We start from the raw sequence: 19,205 nt of genomic DNA, 5'->3' as shown, positions 1-19,205 counted from the left end.
CAAATTAAGTCATCAAGAGGAAGAAAGGACTTTAAGAAACACGCCCTTGGGTGTGAGAAGATGGTGAAAAACATTACAAATATGAACATACATTAACTAATATTCATAATTTAGAAGTCCTTGTAACGGTGTATTACAAATAAAAACATTGTGATAGTCCCCATGGTTCAGTGCTGTGATAGGGATATAATTAGCATGGATTAACACAGATACATTTTTGTGTAACGTTGCACTTAGTGGAATTTAAAATAAGCTATTAAATGTATGCTAGCTAGCACTACTTTTGTCTTTGGTAACATTTTCAGGCACGCTATTTTAATGTCTCAAAAAGAGGAAAATGCCCAATTTTATGAGGAATTTGAATCTACTTTAAATTAAATGAGTCTTTCTTAGATTTCTTTCTAGGCCACTTTGTCTTTATTTGTTAGAGGGACAGGAAAGGCCGGGAGGAGAGGTCAGGGAATGACTATGAGAGAGGGCAGCTAAAGGCTGAGGTTGGAAACAAAGTCTTGGACTTTACGACGAGGACTACAGGCTTTAACTGCTGAGCTAAACCAGCACCCTCAATAAAACAGACTTAACTGACTGTGACTCTGTACAAGGTCAAGAAAATGCCCTTTCCTTTTAGTTTATTTGATTACCTTTATCAGAAACAATAAACTTCATTTTGCTGAAAAAGAGTGGAAAAAAATGTAGAAGAATAGAATTCTAAAATGTTTTTACAGAAAAAGTGAATCTGAATTAAACTTTTATAAAAATCCATAAATATTAACCATAGTTTAGAGTGATTACTGCACACATTGGAATATACATTTGAACTACGTTAATACAAAATACTTTTGATGACTGGACGAGTTTTAATGGCCAAAAAGTTTTTCTATAGCACTAAATACTTTAACTGAGACTTTGTATTTTGTAAGTTTGAACGCTGAAATGCGACAGCTTTCATTTTTAAAGCTAACTCTGCATTAAAGCTGCTGTGAGGATTTAATTGATGACGATGAAACAGACTGAAATAAAAGCTGACGCCTCTGTATGATTCAAAAAAGCAAACAAGACCTTTAACAACTCGACTCAATCATTCTAGATGATTTTTTTCTTAGCGCCTGAAATTCTCTATAATTGTTCTTATTGTCTGTTTTTTTAACCTTCGCTGTTTTAATGGTGTGTCTTGTAGCACTTTGAGATTTGCTCTAAATGTAAAGTGCATAATAAATAAAATGCATCGTTATTTTTATTACTGATGAGGGGGAGGGGTCCGCTGAGGCAATCAACAGCAACCTCAAGAAACAGCTTTTGTTTACATTTTCCAGAACAAATATTCACAATGAGTGTTACATCACTTTTAAAAGACGGCGTCAGGAGACGTTTTGGTACGATAACGTGACTTAGATTTGTTCAGGAGATGTTCGCCAAAGAGATAAGATGCACCACTTGTCCACAGGGGGTGCCAAAATTGCACAATCCAACTGTTCCTCACAGAAGTTTGAAAGATGAAAGTTCACTCTACAGTAAAAAACAGACACTTTGACTTCATACATTCTAACAAAGTCAGTGATTCAGCCTAGTTTGATGTACTATGAAAGTCATTTTTGCAAATTCTCAGAATTCAAATTGACTTTGATTCATTCATTTTCTATTTTGGTATTGATGTTGTGAAAGGCACTGCTGTCCTTTGGTTTCAAGCATTTGCACCCTTTTAAGCAACTGCGGCATCATTTTCCAAAACACCCTTTATAAGACAAAGAATTCTATGTTGTCAAGATTTTGGTGACAGAGAGAAAGTGTTGACCCGGGTTTTGTCATTTACCAAAAACTGCAGCAAAAACAGGACAAAGCCTCGTTGTAGTAGACTAGTTTATCAAAAGAATACACAATAATAGTCATGTATAAAACATAGAAAACAGGAATTAAAAACAATATCAAAATATACCTTCTGTTCTGATCAACTACTTTTTCTTTTTAAAGTAGCATAAAATTAATTGCAGTCCTTTCTGATTCTTTTCTTTGACACTTTTTCCACAGCATGGTCTGTCCTCTTCATGTTTGTGCATTGTTTGACTGGATTACATTTACACTTTTACAACATGCTCAATGAAGCCCATACAGATTGCAAAATTCATGTTAAAACAGAATAATAAGATGTTAAATTGTTGTCAAAAATAGATGCCGTTTAGTTGGCTTTTAGTTGACATAACAAGTTGCATAACACGAGATGAAGAGGTCCACTCTCAGTGTCTCTTAGTGCAGCTTCATTAAGGCAGACACGGCACATTAATCTCACTAATGGAGGCTCCGCTCACTTCACTGTCACATGAAGGTCGTGGAGTTGGACTGCTGATGTGAGCTGCTTGTTTAAACGGACGCCGTTGTCAAGATGGCTGAAATCGGGCAAGCCTCATTAAGCGGAGCAGACGCACTTGTCATCTCCCAGGTGCTGTGAATCTCTAACAGGAGCAATTACTTTGAGACAAATGGAGAAAGAGTGATCTGCAGGTTATTAGCCCTTATTTGATGCACAGATTAAGTGTTGTCACTTCCCTTTTTTTACACTTTTGTACAAACATCTACAGCTGGAGTTTTTCTGTGCTTCAGTTTTCCAAAAAGTCGTGAAAATTGTTGCAATATAGGCGCTCAAAGTCCTCATTTATGTTGCTTTACAGTTTCCCTTCTTTTTGTATTCCCTCGCTTTTATCCGCTGCTCGCTGTCATCCGTCTGTTTCAGTCTGCAATTCTGGTGTTCTCTCTGTGTTGTATGAGCAATGTCAGCACAACTCACGCATGCCAGGATTCCTCTTGCAGGGTTAAAAGGTCAAAAGTTCGGCAAATGGCGTGATGATTCGTCGAATTCCTCCAACACATACGTTAAATGGGTCCAAACTGTGCCTCTAAGTTTGTCCGAGTCTCTTTAAATAACAATCAGAGCTGTATGTTTATTTATTATTTATTTATATATTTATTTCATCTCTCATATTCATCACACTAGTCGCATGTGTCCCCCCTTTTTTATGTGGGATCCAGCTGTTCCACTTTCAAGGTCCATTTATCCTTTTTTTGTCCTACTTGATTTTTTTGTCCGTCCTTCTTTCTGTCTGTCCTTCCTTCAGGGGTTTGATCAGGATATTATGTGGAAAGTGATGAGAAACTGGCACCAGAGTTGTCCAAAAATCGTGGAAGAAAACGCTCTTCATTGCTTTCAGTGTACTCATTCATCAGTAAAAGTGAGGAGATCTTGATAAAATGGAAGTGAAAGAAAATCTGTCTGAAAATGTCCTAGCTTATCCTGAACCAAACTCTGAACATGCTCCTTTTCATCCATCATCCTCCCTCTCTTTCTTTTGCATCCACTTCCATCCATCCATCATCCCTCGGCGTGTTATTTACACACAAACTGGTCCACCAGCGACGTGCAGCGCTTGCACTTGACGTAGCAGCACCAGTGGAACTTGCAGTGGCAGCGCTCGTGCTTGTAGGTCTTGAACTGGTCATATCCTCTGCCGCAGCACATGAGCTCACAGCCGTCCATGCCCTCTGAAGTTTTGTTGCAGAGGCGGCCTTGAGTGCCAAGTGAGCCTGTGGTTTCGTTGCGGAGGCAGTAGTCCGGGCTGGAGTCAGTGTAGACTAGATCCGCCGGGGTTGGCGCATTGAAGCGCTTGTCTACCAACTCCAGCTTACCCTGGAAGAGAAGAGAGCAAGTAAGTACAAGCCTGCAGGACTATTTTCTTGGTCATTGAGTTCAGTGTTTTGTTTATGACACTGTGCTATGAGTTTAATACCTTTCGTCCGATACGCATGGCCGCTGCACTGTCGTACTTCTCCTTCAGGAACTCTCCAACACGTCTGAAGTCAGCCAGCTGGAGCCAACAGGTCTTCAGGCTGCAGGAACCTGAGACGCCATGACACTTACAGGCCACATTTGCGAGGTTATACACCGCCTGGAAGAGAAAACAAAGCAAAAGTAGTTAAGACAAATGGTTGGTTTCCCCATTTGGTATTATTTCTATTTTATATACATACATTCCCATCACTTTCCAACTAAAACTTTTATTAAATAAATCAGTCAAAAACATCCTTTAATGCCAAGCTGTGCTTCAGGATAGAAAGAGACATTTTCATTGTAGCTAAGGGGGGGAATTTCAAATCAGCTAATTTATGCTTCCTATTAAAAATTATAACAAAAGACTGTGGTTAAAATTTAAAGAGATCTTTATGAAATTGTGTTGCAAATTCGACCTTTAGGCTGGTGATTTATGACCTTTATTCAAGTCTGGCTTTAGCTCTGCTGTACTCTGCTGCCACCTAGTGGTGAACATATAGAATTACACCCTCTCATCCTGTCGCAGCAAGTAATGCAGAGTTCATGTGCAGAGCAAACTGCCCTCTGAAAATACAGCATTACCCAAATGAAAGATACACCGACACTTGAATTTAAGTTGTTTCAGTAAATGCTGCCACCAAATATTGAAAGACTATGAATACACCACTTTGTGAAAATTGTTTGTAGATTCAAATCTGGTATTTTTTATGTCTGTATTACCACAAAAAATAAAAATGAAGGTTTCTCTGCTATTCAAAATTAAAGTGAAAAAAAGAACATGGACATGATTGGACATGATAAAACCAGGAGAACAACTAGAACACGAATGTAAGGAAACATGTTGCGCAAGCTAGCAGGGGGAAAGACAGTTTGCCCTGCTAGAGCTAAAAAAAAATGAAGTAATGAGCTAAATTCCTCAGTGAAAATATCTAATTTGATTGATAGACAAGTTGGTAATTCAGTTTCTTACACATTTAACCATAAAGTAGGAGAAGAGTGGCTTAATCTCATAAAAGAAGAAAAGAGCTGAAGAAGTTTGGCTAAAAGATAGCTAGCCTAGCTTAGCAGTGTATAGCAGTAACTGTCATCTTTTGACCAGTGAAATGAATCTGCCTTGCTGTAGTTTAGTTGCTTAAAACACATAAAATGAAAGCATCTTCGAGACTACTGCTTCCAAATAGAATTAGTATAAAGTGTCTCAAAGTGATGCATTACATGTGGCTATCCACAGAAACTAGTTTACCTCACTGCTGCACTTCCTTTGGGACTTTATTAAAAAAAATAGCTTCACACAGCAGTGCATCTGAAAATACCTCAGACTCTGGTAATCTGTCACCATTGTGTGCCGGTACAAAACCCCTTAAAGTTAAGACTTGCGGTGAAATGAACAAAGAAAAGGGTCAAATGCAAGGCAAAGATAGTCAAATGCTGGATTTTTGTTACATGTGACGTGTGTGTCAATACAACTCCATCAAACTATACTAAACTGCCAACTGAGAGTAGAAGAGCTGCTACCAACCAAAGGAAATGGCTATTGTGAATCGAGTTGTCATTTAAAGAAAATATTGGAAGGAGACACATCATTATGTTAGCTGTAAAATCGATAGCTTAAGTACAACTTAAATATAATACAGACTTTAAAGGATAGATCCTCATTTTTGGCATTTCTAGCTTTTTTTTTTTTTTTGCTGCACATTTGTATATCTTAATCTTTATCTTTAGAATGATTAATTTGCAATGCTTCCCTTGAAATTCCAAACTTAACTCCTTGTTGTAGCCCAAGCCCAAGAAAAATACTTAACGTCTGAGACATTCTTCTTAGCTGGATATTAGCAGAACTGACCCTTTATCTTGATGCATTTTCACTTTGTCCTTTAGGTAACTGTTTACAAGTAGTCTGTCAAGGCCTGAACTTTACTGAACTTTTTTTACCACATGGGTAGGTTTAAAAATGAGACCAGCAAGTAATGTTTATGGTACTAGCAGTTGCAAACTTTAGGGAGAGCCCTTTACCAATTCATTTTTTACCAAGCCAGTTAAGCAGTGTTCAATAAGGAGGTATAAAACAACTCTTACATGGATGACTACTTAGGACTACCTTGTCATTGACCAGTCATTGCATTATGTTTGAAGAGCCAGAGTCTCATTCTCTTTCATCAGCATGCTGTACTTGCTGAGTCAAGTATTCCTGACTCCTAATTTCCTAATTTCCTCTCCCGCAAATGAAACCCACCTCTCTGTCTCCTCTCAGCCTGATCTCAATTACCTTCTCACCTCTGTTAACCCCTGCATCCCTAACACAACCCCGACCTCAACCTCCCACCTCCTGCTCCCCAATCCTCTACTTTACTACCCAGCAGGCATAGCACTCGGCACCCTCCAATCCTGCGACTCGACCCCTGTGACCCCCTCCGACAGACGCAGAGAGCAGGGACAATGACATTTTGTGAAGGTAGGAGCCTTGTTCTAAGAAGTTTATGGTTCTGTTTGAGGTCATTTCACACATTTTGAGCTAACATGACAAAAATACAAATAATCCAACTTATTTTCTTTTTCATCTCCATCGTTCGCAGGGGAAGAAGAGCTTACAGGAGGTTAAGGATTAGTTTCATTAGACGGCACAAGGAGGGAATTCTTTTTTATTTTACGGCTCCTTGTGGTTTTACGAGCCTTCATGTTTACTCAGATCCCCCACGGTGGGGTTTATTAGAGGTTAAGAAACATGGTAATAAGAAAATAAGAGACACAACTTGTCTTTTAACTGTGGCTTCAAATATATGGAAGGATAGTAGGGAGGCAGAATCTGTGAGAAAGTTCGGGACAAAAACTTCAAGCCCTTAAAAAAGCTTTTATTTTGAAATCTGTTACTCTTTCTGTAGAGAGTCTTTTTTTTCTCTCACTCATTTAGGATTCTTATTCTTAATATTTAACTTCATTACTACTTCCTTTTTATACTTTTTGATCTCTTGACTCTTTTATTTAAGCGTCATCCTTTAAATGTTTGCATGACACGTATAATCATAACCATAATCAAACAAGCTGCCAATTGTATCATTCTGTCCAGTTAAACCTGTGTCTGCATGAATCCAGCATCACACTGAGCGATCTGGTGGGTCTGTAGTGACAACCAACACACACACACATACACACACACACACACACACACACACACATGGTTAGTCATCCGTGATGGGGACACGGTCTCTGTGTCAGGCACAATAGCTGCTGCTCAGACAGGGTTAGGGGTTAGGAGCCGTGCGTGTGTGTGTGTGTGTGTGATTGTGTGTGATTGTGTGTGATTGTGATTGTGATTGTGAGTGTGTATGTGAGTGTGTGTGAGTGTGTATGTGAGTGTGTGTGTGAGTGTGTAGTAGAATGAGGCTGAAACAGAGAAGATAGCCCATTCTTTGTCTAAAGTAAGGGTAGCTATGAGAAGGGACGTATTTTCCTGCCTGATCTTCCAGTTATGATTAAAAATATTGTCCCAGCGTTCACTTTCACCTCATGTGTGGAGGTCATTTCTGTCTTACTGTTTGCATTATTCAATCATCTAATTCTCAACTGTCAGCCATTAGAGATGCTTCAGTTTGGCAACTATGGATTATAAAAGCCATAGCTATAGAGAAACGTACTTTAAAATTGATCGTGAGCCTTTCTTAATTCAATAGAGGGATTAAAACATATTCACAAACACATGAACACTCTAACACATGCATTAGCAAATCTATACAGGAACAATGTCATCTTTGGAAACTAAGTTCTGATGTTCATAAACTGCAAATGTGTTTACAAGGTTTCAGACTTCACTCATTTTTTCTTCAACAACAGATGACCAAAGTGAAGTTCAGTGACTAGAGTGACACATTTGTGTGTTTTCCTCCTGATCCAAACCTGCTGTGATTGGTTCCCCTTTGTTATGACTAACATCATTTCCCACCATAACACATGAGAGACTGCCTTTTACCCCAACAAGCAACAAAGTGCTCCACAGGTCTAAAGTGCCTCCTGTGTGCAGAGCAGCGGTGCGCTGATATTGTCTTTAGAGTGAGAATGTGCATCTTGTTGTGTCGGTCTCTACGGGGCGAGCACTGCCTCATTTGATTTGTGTGAGGCGGAGACAGTGGACCTAGGTGGCTGTGTACTCTTGTGTAAAAGTGTGTGTGTGCAGGTCTTTCAGAGTCACAGGAGTGTGACGGAGGTCCATCCCTCACCCTGCGTCTCTGTCTCCAGACGCTTGTACACACAGGCAGCCGCGTTATCCTCCTTGCACACAAATCAAATGAAGCTGAGCACACTCACACACTAATATAGAAACACACACACACACACACACACACACACACACACACACACGCACACACACACACACACACACACACACACACACACACACACACACACACACACAGAAACGCACACACACAGGGAGCGGCACGCCCCTGTCACCTCCACAAAAGCCCTGTGGTTTGCCTTGTTCACCCAAGCGAGACAAATCCCGCTTAGGACAAACTGGCGTGTCCACGAAAGAAAGCCAGAAGAAGGGATAAAGAGGAAGAGAGAAACCGTCTTCCTCTCGCTCGCTCTCCTCCTTTTCATTTCTCTCTTCTCCTCTCTTCCGTTTGGATGGACAGGCGACAAAGAAAAACAGGGATCAAACAGGAGAGAGGTGGAAAAGTCATTCAAGGATGTGTGTGTGTGTGTTGCAGAAAGACAGTGTGTGTGTGTGTGTGTTAGAGAAAGACAGTTTGTGTGTTCCTGTGTGTGTGTGTGTGTGTGTGTGTGTGTGTGTGTTTGTCTGCGTGTTAACGCAAGGCTGTAGATCTGCCTCCCTCATACACTCTCCTACAGCCCCAATGGGACCCTCAGCAGAAACACAACCTCTCCAGACCCTGACCGTTGACCCCTGATACACAGGCACAAAACCAGGCTCACTGTCTCTCACACACAAATCAAAAAGACACACACACACACACACACACACACACACACACACACACACACACACATACACACACACACACACACACACACACACACACACAGCAGTTCTGTCTTGCAAACAGCTTGAACAAAGCTCCCCTAACTGAAGATAAACACAGTCTGCAACTCCAGTGTGTACCAGCGCAGGCAAATGGACCTTTTACGAGCAAGGTGTATATGTATGTGTGTGTGTGTGTGTCAGTGTTTAAATTAGTGTGTCAGCTTGTGTACAGTCCAGTTAAACTCTCTCCAAAAGAGAACAAAAGTATTTCTGAACAACTTTAGTTGCTTCATTATCACACTTAGGGCTCTGAACTGTGATTGTACGGCATCCACAGAGGGCCAAAAAGCACATCATTCAATCTATGCACCCATCAATTTTCTATTCAGCCCTCAATCTATCAGTCTTTCCTTTTTCAATGTCTGCATGTTCACGTTTCAGATTTCATCACATAGTTTCTGCTTATAGATGTGTGTACGTGTCACTGTGCATATGTGTTGTAAATATAATAATAGTGAAAGTTTCTTTACAGTGCATTTCCTTTAACTCTGTACCAAAATGAAGTATTTGCACACAACTTCAGCTCCAACATCAAGTTTAAAGCTACTAAGAGTTGGTGTATGCCAGGAAGAGAGGACCACAAATCTCAGACACCTCTTCTTTTTCCTGTGCAGCGTAAGCAAGTTTCATATCTGAAAACTTATTAGTTGAGTACTTTTATATAAATAGCTTTGCTGCCTTGTTATGAGCTTAAATGTCTATGCATGTATATGTGTGTGTGTGTGTGTTTTTGTGTGTGTGTGTGTGTAGGTCACAACACTGGAATGTGCACTGACCCAGTGACCTAGCCAGACTCCAAGGGCGTTAGCAGTTATGCCATTTGGACCCTCCCAATAAATAACTTACACACACACAAACACAAACACACACACACACACACACACACACACACACACACACACACACACACACACACACTCGCAAAAACTGCCAGGCCGGACAATCAGGGGCCACCTCGACTCACACACACACGTTCCTTACAGACATATTGTGAGGTTAAGAACACACACAATCTTTTTCTTTCTAGAACTGCAAACATAAAGTTTTATGCAGATTTCTTTTTCAAAATAAAAGCACATGTATTTCCTTTTCCATACCTGTCTCCCTGCTTCATTATTCTGCAGGTTCATCAGAGTCCGAGCGTGCTCAACAGAGCCTCGTGGGTAATTCTTCTCCCTCTCCCTGGCATCCACAAACTCCCGGGCGAATCGGTAGCCATAGTGCACGTTGTCGCCGCAGCCTCCCCACAGCCAATCACGTGGCAGGTCGCGAGGTCGGGCGGTTCGGCTGCAGCCACAGGTGGAGAGCTCGCCTTCACGACACGCTCGGCTGATAGCGTTGACCACTCCGGCAGCACTGATGGAGTACGTGAAGGCTGTTTCTCTGGAGCCTGGCGGAGAGAAAATGGATCGAAGCATTTTGAATAATTATTTATTTGCATCAGGTAAAAGTTTGTTGATTAAAACTGAATCTCAAATAAGAGTCATTAGTTTTTAATGAGGGCTGAAGGGAATTTATGTCCACTGACAGGAAACACGGCTAACTGCTCAGGTTAACACACACACCCCCACCACACACACACAGCAAACAGCCCCACACCCACTTGACCTAACAATGGACAATAGATGTAATTTCAGGCTCTAACTCAGTACCTGGTTAAACTCAACAACTTTAAATACCAGCTCAGCCATCCATAATACTCATGCAGCATTTAATGAGGTAAACAACATATCAGTTTTCCCATTCAGTCAGCCTCAGGGTCTACCTGTCCCAATTGTGTTTGGTCAGCCATCATGTTAAAGAGAGGTTTCAGGATTTCAAGATGGAAAACACATTTCCAGATGATTTCTGTTTCATTTTCCTGACTTTGTGACAAAAGTCAAACATTAATTGATAGTAAATACAATTTTGAGAATGGAACTGTTGCTGCTTCTCCTAGTTTTGAACGCAATGGTAGACAACATTTTAGGTGAGGGATATTTTTGGGTAAAATGACTTTTAAATCAGATCAGATGTAGGAGAGGAGGGATTTTTGGACATTATTGTGAATTTAAATGCTAATTAATTACACTGTGCAAACACCTATATACAAGTAAACATCCCTCACCACAACCAAGAAACATCATTGATGTTGCAGTCAGTTTCAAGCACAGCACACAGGTCCATATTAATGCATTTTGACACCATGTTACACCATACTACATTTCTGAATACACAAAACGAGCTGCAGGTCTATTTTCCACATTAATACACAAACCATTCAGAGGAGAAAAAAAGACAAAGACGATGGACGGCCTGACGGGTAGGAGGTTAAGTGCTCTGAAACTGAACATTTACATGAGAACAGCAGAGAGCCTCGTGGTATTTCAGGCTGAGACTGCTTTAACAAACTACAAACTCCCAAATTCAAACTTGATATGAGGTGACATTCCTTCACTAAGGTCTCATTGTTTTAAGGGTGTTAGCAGAACTCTGTGATGAGTTTAGTGACCTTATACAGAATGTGTTTTTTTGGTTTAACTTATTCCCATCATGTTTCTAGAGAATTTTAAACACTGATTTGATACAGATAATATCACGTTTTGGGTATCTTTTTCATTTTCCAAAAAAAAAAAGAGTTAAATTTCTGTAATCACACACCTTTTATCCTCCACTGATAAAAATAGATAATTTGACAACATCTAAAATTATTTTGTTGCACTAAATAGACTATTTAATTGTGTTTTTCTATATTTCCATTTAATTTTCAATTGTTCTGTCCATAAAGGTCCAAATAAACCAAGAGTATTATAATAAAGTTTTTTTTGTTTTTTTTTAGGGAAAACCGACTTGTGTAACTGCATGATGCTAAGACAATTAGAGTGTATGTATTCCCCATATTGCGCCATAACTGAGCCTTTTTGTGTATTTGCAGTCCACAGTATCGCCCATATTATACTGCAGTTTACCGTGGAATAAACACCGGGCAGCCAGACAGACAGGTATGCATACAGAGTTCCTCATTCAGGTTTTAGTAGCAGGGTCTCTGTCACTCGTTCACATTATGCAGCAGAATAAAGAGACAGAGAAGAGCCCGAGTGCTTTATGAGACCTGCGGAGTCCAGACTTCAAATAGCGGGTCCGGATCTGCCGGCTCCGTGTCAGCTCATCAGCGCATTTCAAAAGAGGAGCCGCAGGACAATGGAGCCACTAACACCTCGGTATAAACCTGCAGATAGACCGACTGTCAATAGCGAGACAGGCAGCCACAGAGGAGCTGCAAACACCTCGTCTGACTGCCCGCAGCGGATTTGACACTTACTTGTTGATGAGAGGTTTCCCACATCGCCTGCTGGGAATTAGACGCACATGAGAGTGATCCCGAATCTGACCTACTTTACTTATTTACTAAAAATGCTGCATGTTTGTGTTTTTGACCCAACTGTCTAATTTTTCAGTATCTTGGTGACTGCTTTGCCTCACTGCGTTCATCTGAAGTTAACAATGTCACTGCGCCTGCGCGAAATTGGTATAACGCGTTAGCTATCATCAATCAATCAGACTTTATTTATAAAGCGCTTTTCATACAATGACATTGTAACACAAAGTCCTGTACATAAAAAACAACTTAAAATAGAATAAATTAAGCTAGCACAATCTTTCCACAAGTATTCATAAATTAGTTCGTGTGTTCGCAAAGCAAAACGACTCTAACTAGCCACATTTAGATCAAAAGTAAGTCTAGACAAGATACGGATCCTATTATGTTTTAATCAAAATGCCTTATACGTCTTCTCTGGATCTGTGTGTCATTTTCCCATTAAATAGCTAACTACCTTATGCCAACTCTCCATGCTGTGTTGTTTTGAATAACTTTAGTTTTTTTTAAAACTAGGTTTTAAGCTCTGTCCAACCATAATACTTGAATGTTGGAATTTCAAACCATATGGAGACCAAGAATATTGCATATTCTCCAATTCAGATAACAAAAATGTAAGAAAAACACCAACTATTCTAGCAAAGTCTATATCTGAAATAACACAACCGTTTTCTGGATAAGAAGGCCTAAAAAAAGACACTTTAAAATGAATGAGTTACTCAGTGTATCACAGCCAATTGCTACTGTGAGTCTGTCCTTCAGTGTTATCATACCACAGGACGAGGGCTCATAGGTAATGTTTAGATTTATTTAATTGAGCTTGGTGTGCCTCAAAGACATTGTTCATTCTTCATTGCTGTTTCACAACTTTGACCAAAACACTGTCTCTTTTTGCCCTGCCCCCTCAGGCTGTATGACCTGTCGACTTCTATTGACCACTAGTCTCTACCTACTCACCGTTCAACTCATATTCCTGTCTAAACAGTGATATGCGGCGCACTGTATTGTTATTCCAGACGAATATATGACTGTCTGGCCTCAAATGACCCCTTCTGCTGGTCAAACATTCAACACTCTGCTCTGCACAACCTGCCTAAACACTAGCTGTGTTAAAAATCATAACACAATCAATGTGAAACAGTGAACTTGTACATAATTGCCAATACCTGGTTGAGAGTGTCATTTAGATTAGAAAGATTGATGTGAAAAACATGACTGATTGCTTGGCTTGGTATTCAGGATGGACTCTATGTTGGCTAAAATGTGATCTATTATTGCTGTAATTTTACATTAGCTGATAGCAAAATGTTGCTGTCATCTCTGACATTTGTACCTGGTTTTCCCCGTGAAACAATGTTTCAAAAAGTCACTTCTGGGCTTGATAAAACTGTTTCATATTTTTTCTTAGATTAGAAACAATAAATTTGTACTAAAAACAACAACCAATGACCTGAAGGCAAAATACCCCCAAATGATTCAAAATACTGTATTGGATCCTGAAACCACTCAAACAACTGATAAACTTTCAATACCAACATTTCCTTCTCTTGCTCCTGAATTCTTAATGAAGAGGTTTCATTTACCGATCTGCATGACCTGTCCAAACACAGATGTGTTATCCACAGTGCTGCAGTTCCACCTCCTCTGTCTGAACTGGTACTGGCACTCCTTGATGCCGGTCTTGGCTCCGTCTCCTATATGGATCATGTGGTCCTGGTAGAGCTGGCACAGCTTCCTCTGGCCCTGCAGACCACACAGCAGCACAGGGGGGAGATTAGCATAGATTAGCATGTTTATGTTTTGATGCTTATACATTCCCATCGGGGGGACTTTTATTGGCAATTTCCCCAGAGTCAGGGGTGAAATATTGGTACTTCTATGAAGAGCATGCATAATCGTTCTTATTAGTTGTTTTTAAAATGCAAAACTGTTCTGAAAGTGGTATAATGTGTCTTTTTAATATTGGAAACAGAAAAGAAGTTACCTGGGAGAGACCTGACAGCTGACTGCAGAGAGGCTGAGCTCCGATGATGTACATCTCTGGCCGCTGGATCGGGGTCAGTGCTAGTGACCTGAAACACAGACCTCATATTAAGTCTAAATTTAAAACCAATAAACGTTATCTATCTTTACAGCCCAAAGAGGAATGGCACAGACAGTGAATCTGTGATCTACGACTCTCTCTCTCAGAGAAGGCCAGCACTGCAGAGGACAAAGTTCAGACACAAGTTTATTAGTACCACTGGCCTATAAAGAGCAGATAAATGGACTGTTCTGGTGTTCATCACTACAAGCACACTCCTTGTGTTTCCTATTCTGAAATGTTTTTCTCTTGAAACCCCTCAAAAGTAACTTTTATTCAAACATTTCAGTCAAGTTTGCTTTGAGAACATGACCATCTGTAACTGAACATGCAAGATGGGACGACAGAATCCTTGCCGGGCTTGACCAAAGACTTTTTAAAAAAAAGAAATTTGACCTCTTCAATCTAAATGGTGCAAAGTTGAAAGATCAATTCTGAATGATTACAGTTACACATTACATTCAATGTAATGCATGTATGTAAGTCCAGAAAATAGGGCTTGATTTATGGACCAGTCTGCTGTCTTAACAGCATTTGAATGGCTGAATGCACTACTGAAGGGAATTTGCAAATGTTATTCATGTCAGTAATAACCTGTACACACTTAACACACAGTAAAATCTAGCAGCATTATTGCATCTTGTATGACAAGAACCAGTCTGGTTAATTGAAGTGTCCTATAGGCTCAGCAGCAGGCAGCCATGTAGTGCCATTTGGAGCTCAGCCAGGGTAAATATTGTGACAGAGCCCTCACATTTGTTGCACTCACTGTTTGGGCTTCAGAGTGGAACATCACCCCCAAAACACACACACTGAAGGCAAGTCTGCAGCTCACTTTTTTTCCATGTGTCATTTGTTGTCAATGGCATGGGACAAAAAACATAAAAGGGAATCTGATGGCAAAGTAGTTTTTAAATAAATTAAGCTTTCAAATGCCCAGATGCAATAATTCAAAATATATTCCATTAAACTTCTGTCCATCTGTCAACAGTTGCTGCCATCAAATTAACTCCATCCACTTTTTTTTTTCGCCATCACATCCTCCAAAATATCAATGCACCACCAGGGATCGTTCATTTACTCACCACCATGAGTTGGCATCTACCAGCAGCAGTTGGGAGCTGCAGGCGAGGAAAGCGGCTGCCAGCAACAGATGCCGCGCAGCACCGGTTCTTCTTCTTCGGACAGGCCTGGTGTCCATGATCCGCCGCGTCACCGCCGCACAGCCGGAGCAGAAAGAGCTGAAGAAGGTGCTCTGCTGTGGAGACATGGAGAAAAATCAGGACGCGTCCTGATCGGTCCTGCTGCTCCTGGATCTTCTTGTTCGGCACACGTATGTTCTGCGTGTTTTTGCACCACGTCTGCCACACTGTTTGAGTCCACTTGTCTTTCACACTCTCATGTCTTGTCTACAACTATGAAAACAGAGCTGCCATAAAAAATATCCTGGGAATAGCCACCAAAAAGGGCAGATTTAAACCCCACCCCTGTTAGTTTCGCTGTGGATGAGAGTGCGTCAATTACAGCAAATATTTTCTCAAAAAAGTTCAGAAGCTTCCTGATATAAATGAATCCAGTTTACTGATCTAATCTCCGTGCGTAAAATGGTTTGGTTTGGTTTTACGCAGAGCACAAGACCGTGCCCACTCTCTCAATTGTCCCACAAATGAAACAAGACGAAAAACTTCAATGTAGTGTGCAGTGTGATCCTGGGGAAGGATTAATACGATTAAAACGCTAATTGAGCAGAAACGCGACTGTGCCTTTCCCTTTCTGTCCCCTTGCGACCACTCCACATCTCTCTCTACCTCTCACCCTCCTCAGTCTACACTCCTCCTCTTCTCACCCCCACTTCACCCCAGAAGCCCCCTTACCCCATTAGCCACCCCTCTTCGCCTATACATTGCGCGCATGTGCGTAGAGAGTCAACCAAAAGCGTTTGATGCTAGACCAAGACCAGAAGCACCTGTGATGTTGCGTTTAAAAGTTGTGGATAAAAACAAAATAGGTAAAATCAACTGTCACCTTGAACGTCATTGTAAAGTTTCAGATATGTGTTTAAGTCCCTCAATAGCTCCGGACCTTTACCTGACCACTGATGCGTAATAGTGTTAAGAATTTGTGTATTTCTTTTTTTTGTGAAAGCATAAAAAGTCCCTTTAATATATTTATTAAGAGACAAGTTCTCAAATGTGAAATACTCAAATGTGATCGATCACACGGTATTTGCGCAAGGAAGAAAGACTGGGGATTCCAAGAGATTTACGCGCACAAAATTCCTTTCATTAGCTCAAGTGAATAATTTGTTTGACCAAAAGGTGAATGGCTCAAACTCGTCTAATCCCTTCTTCTTTGGTCTGCGAAAATAAAAAACAGCAGGCCACCCCCTCCCACAAAAACGCACTAGACACGCAAACACACACCAGAGACGGTCAGGAGTCCCGGAGTCAAGAAAGGGCGTGTTCAAGCGAGCACTCCAGAATTCATAAACGGGTAAAAGACTGCGGTGAACCTGCAAATTGGACAAGGTTCGTTTTCACTGTAATTCTGTGCTTTTTAAAAGAGTGCGTCCAAAACACAAGGTGGGCTGAAGGAGGATTAGTCTCTGGTTTCCAAATGCCTGGAAAAAATGGTCTGTGATGTTTCTAAAACATGTTTCAAAAAATATTATATCGATAGTAACAATAGGATAAATAATGGCATCATATCATTCATGATCAGGTGATAACCATTAACATGTTTGTTGTATCAAAAGGCAACAAAAATCCCAATTATTACAGCCAATACGGCGTTTAACAGTCATATTTTGCGTGCGTAAATCTAGGCAAAGTAAATAACAAACACGTGTGTTTTGAACAAGAGACAGAGGGAATCTGTTTTTTTACGGAGAACGCACAAGTTGTACATATCAAAACTGAACACTTTCGGTCTAAAGTCACTCTAAAAACCTAAATGTGTTTATACTGCGTTATATTTTTAATCTTATCATCTACATTCAGCTCAAACTAATCTTTACAGGATTTCCGTGGGTGTTTCTCGTCGTGTAAAATCGGATGTCACTGGTCCCTGCATGATAATAGACCCGCATCAATGTTAAGCAGAGGGGGGGCGCACACCTTTCATCTCGCGGGGGCCCTAACCCCCCCCTGCGCGCGAACACACACACATGAACTCACACAAGCGCGCGCATTCAGAGCTCTGTGAAGTGATCTAACCGGCTACCTCAATATACATGTGATTGATATTCTGCAGAGGGCGGGTGTTGGGTCAAAGTCAGGTTGAGCGAGTGAATCAACAGTGAAACAATACGCTACAGAGAGGTCATTAGAATATAAAGCTGTACTACAACAGGTCCAACCGAATACCAAGTTACCCTGAGACTCATGAAGACATTTTGATTCCGCTAAAGCCGGTCTCCTCTTGTTGTAGTTCAATTATCCAGAGAGGAGGTGTTTGGCCGGAGCCCCTCTGTTAATTACTGAGGGGGTCACTAAGCCAACAGCGCCCTCATCTGGTGAAACCCTGACATTCATTTGCGTCTTTGAATCTGTATAATGGAAAGTTTGTATACATAACTTTATTTGCAAGGCTAGTTATTTTTTGGTACTGTATCAGTTAAATTTAAATGCAGGATTTTTTCTTTTTAAGCAACATTTTACAATAGTATGCTAAAATTACCCAAAGATCAGAATTCTACAGAGCCCCTGAAGTCCCAAAAAGTAAAAAAAAGTATATTGTGTGCACAAGGTATTGTTGCACACAATATTATTGTATTGTTATTATCTGGCGCACAAAATATTATTAACTTGTAACCCAAAACATAATAACTTGTGATCACAAGTTGTCATCTTGTCCCCACAAGGTGACATTTTGTGCACAAGAAAATAACTTGTTCCAACAAGATAACAACATTGTGCACTGTAGTCATCGCTTCCGGTCAAATTAACTACCATGTGTGCATAATCAAATTATCTTGAGGGAACAAGGTAATATTTTGTGCACACAATTAAAAAAAACTTTTGGGGACTTTAGAGGCCCCATAGAAATCCATTTCCTTCACCACTGGAAGTTACAATACTCTGTTGAAGACAAGGCCAGCAGTTCAAAACCTCTTTAGCTATTGCAGCCTCTTACACAAAAGCCATCTCTATTATACTACCTGATGAGTTGTTGGCATCACACATTTCCCCTCGGAATCTCATTGATGATTTCATATCCCTCAAATGAAAAATTGTGCCTAACCACTGCATTTGAAACCAGGGGAATAATCTCCCTAACTGTATCCAGAGTTTAAGTAGCTCCACCTGAACCAGGTGAAGAAAATAAAATGCTACAAAAGGATCAATGTACTAGTTTAAAATTTGCAATGTTATTCAGAAAAGAAAAAAAAAGGTTAAAGTTGTGAACTTATGAGAACCAAGTCTTAATTTTATGAGAAATAAGTCGTAATAACAGACTTTGGTTAATTTATATGTAAAGTAACATATTCATATATCAGAAGGGCAACCAGCTGCCTGCACTAAATTGAGGAACGTGGATCAAGTGTTGTTGTACTTAAACAGTGGAGGAGAACAGCGCTTGCAGAAGTGTGCACAAACTGGCTGTTTGCCTGCTCCTCCTCAGAATAGACCCAGTGTCTTGCACCAGCTATTAAAATCCAGATTCTTGTGACAATGTGGTGCTGATGTGCTAACAGATTGAGTATTCAGTTATTTATGAATCCTTTGCAAAAGTGAAACTTCACAAGGTGCTCCACATTTCTCATTTTTGTGCAGCCAGCTGACTGCTCCTCTGATCCTTCCCTGTTAAAATAGATTTGAAGTGAACCATTTTCTACAATTATGACCTTTTCCTTATAAATTAACAACTTCATTCTAATAAAGTAGTTTAGTTTTGGACTTAGACT

At 40.3% G+C, this 19,205-nt stretch overlaps 1 protein-coding gene and 1 long non-coding RNA gene across 3 annotated transcripts; one reads left to right on the top strand and one right to left on the bottom strand.

The window, feature by feature from the left end:
* Positions 1–1,839: 1,839 nt before the first annotated feature.
* On the bottom strand, positions 1,840–17,481 carry wnt5b (wingless-type MMTV integration site family, member 5b). Of its 2 annotated transcripts, XM_034673387.1 has the most exons (7): positions 17,316–17,481; positions 15,385–15,557; positions 14,201–14,288; positions 13,800–13,959; positions 9,956–10,248; positions 3,777–3,935; positions 1,840–3,676 (listed from the first exon to the last, which is right to left on the bottom strand). In XM_034673387.1, the coding sequence occupies exons 1-7, from the start codon at positions 17,385–17,387 to the stop codon at positions 3,377–3,379; spliced, it is 1,245 nt and encodes a 414-aa protein (XP_034529278.1). In that variant the 5' UTR covers positions 17,388–17,481; the 3' UTR covers positions 1,840–3,376. The 2 variants fall into 2 exon arrangements, with proteins under 2 accessions (XP_034529278.1, XP_034529279.1); XM_034673388.1 differs by lacking the exons at positions 15,385–15,557; positions 17,316–17,481 and adding an exon at positions 15,069–15,134 and having other exon boundaries at positions 1,842–3,676.
* Positions 11,751–14,707, top strand: LOC117804929. Its single transcript, XR_004629299.1, has 3 exons — positions 11,751–11,839; positions 14,189–14,273; positions 14,352–14,707. It is a non-coding gene; the product is annotated as an uncharacterized LOC117804929 (long non-coding RNA).
* Positions 17,482–19,205: the final 1,724 nt, after the last annotated feature.

The sequence above is a fragment of the Notolabrus celidotus genome, chromosome 21 (genome assembly GCF_009762535.1).
Source record: "Notolabrus celidotus isolate fNotCel1 chromosome 21, fNotCel1.pri, whole genome shotgun sequence".
Lineage (NCBI taxonomy): Eukaryota > Metazoa > Chordata > Actinopteri > Labriformes > Labridae > Notolabrus > Notolabrus celidotus.
The sequence above is the reverse complement of the archived record's forward strand: the minus strand, read 5'-3'. Positions and strand labels throughout refer to the sequence as shown.

Coding starts and splice junctions, on each gene's coding strand:
- wnt5b (XM_034673387.1), bottom strand. CDS start 17,387: ATGCGGGTCTATTATCATGCAGGGACCAGTGACATCCGATTTTACACG. Junction 14,289..15,384: donor GTAGATGCCAACTCATGGTG/GTGAGTAAATGA, acceptor TCTGTGTTTCAG/GTCACTAGCACTGACCCCGA. Junction 13,960..14,200: donor AGCTGTCAGGTCTCTCCCAG/GTAACTTCTTTT, acceptor TGTGGTCTGCAG/GGCCAGAGGAAGCTGTGCCA.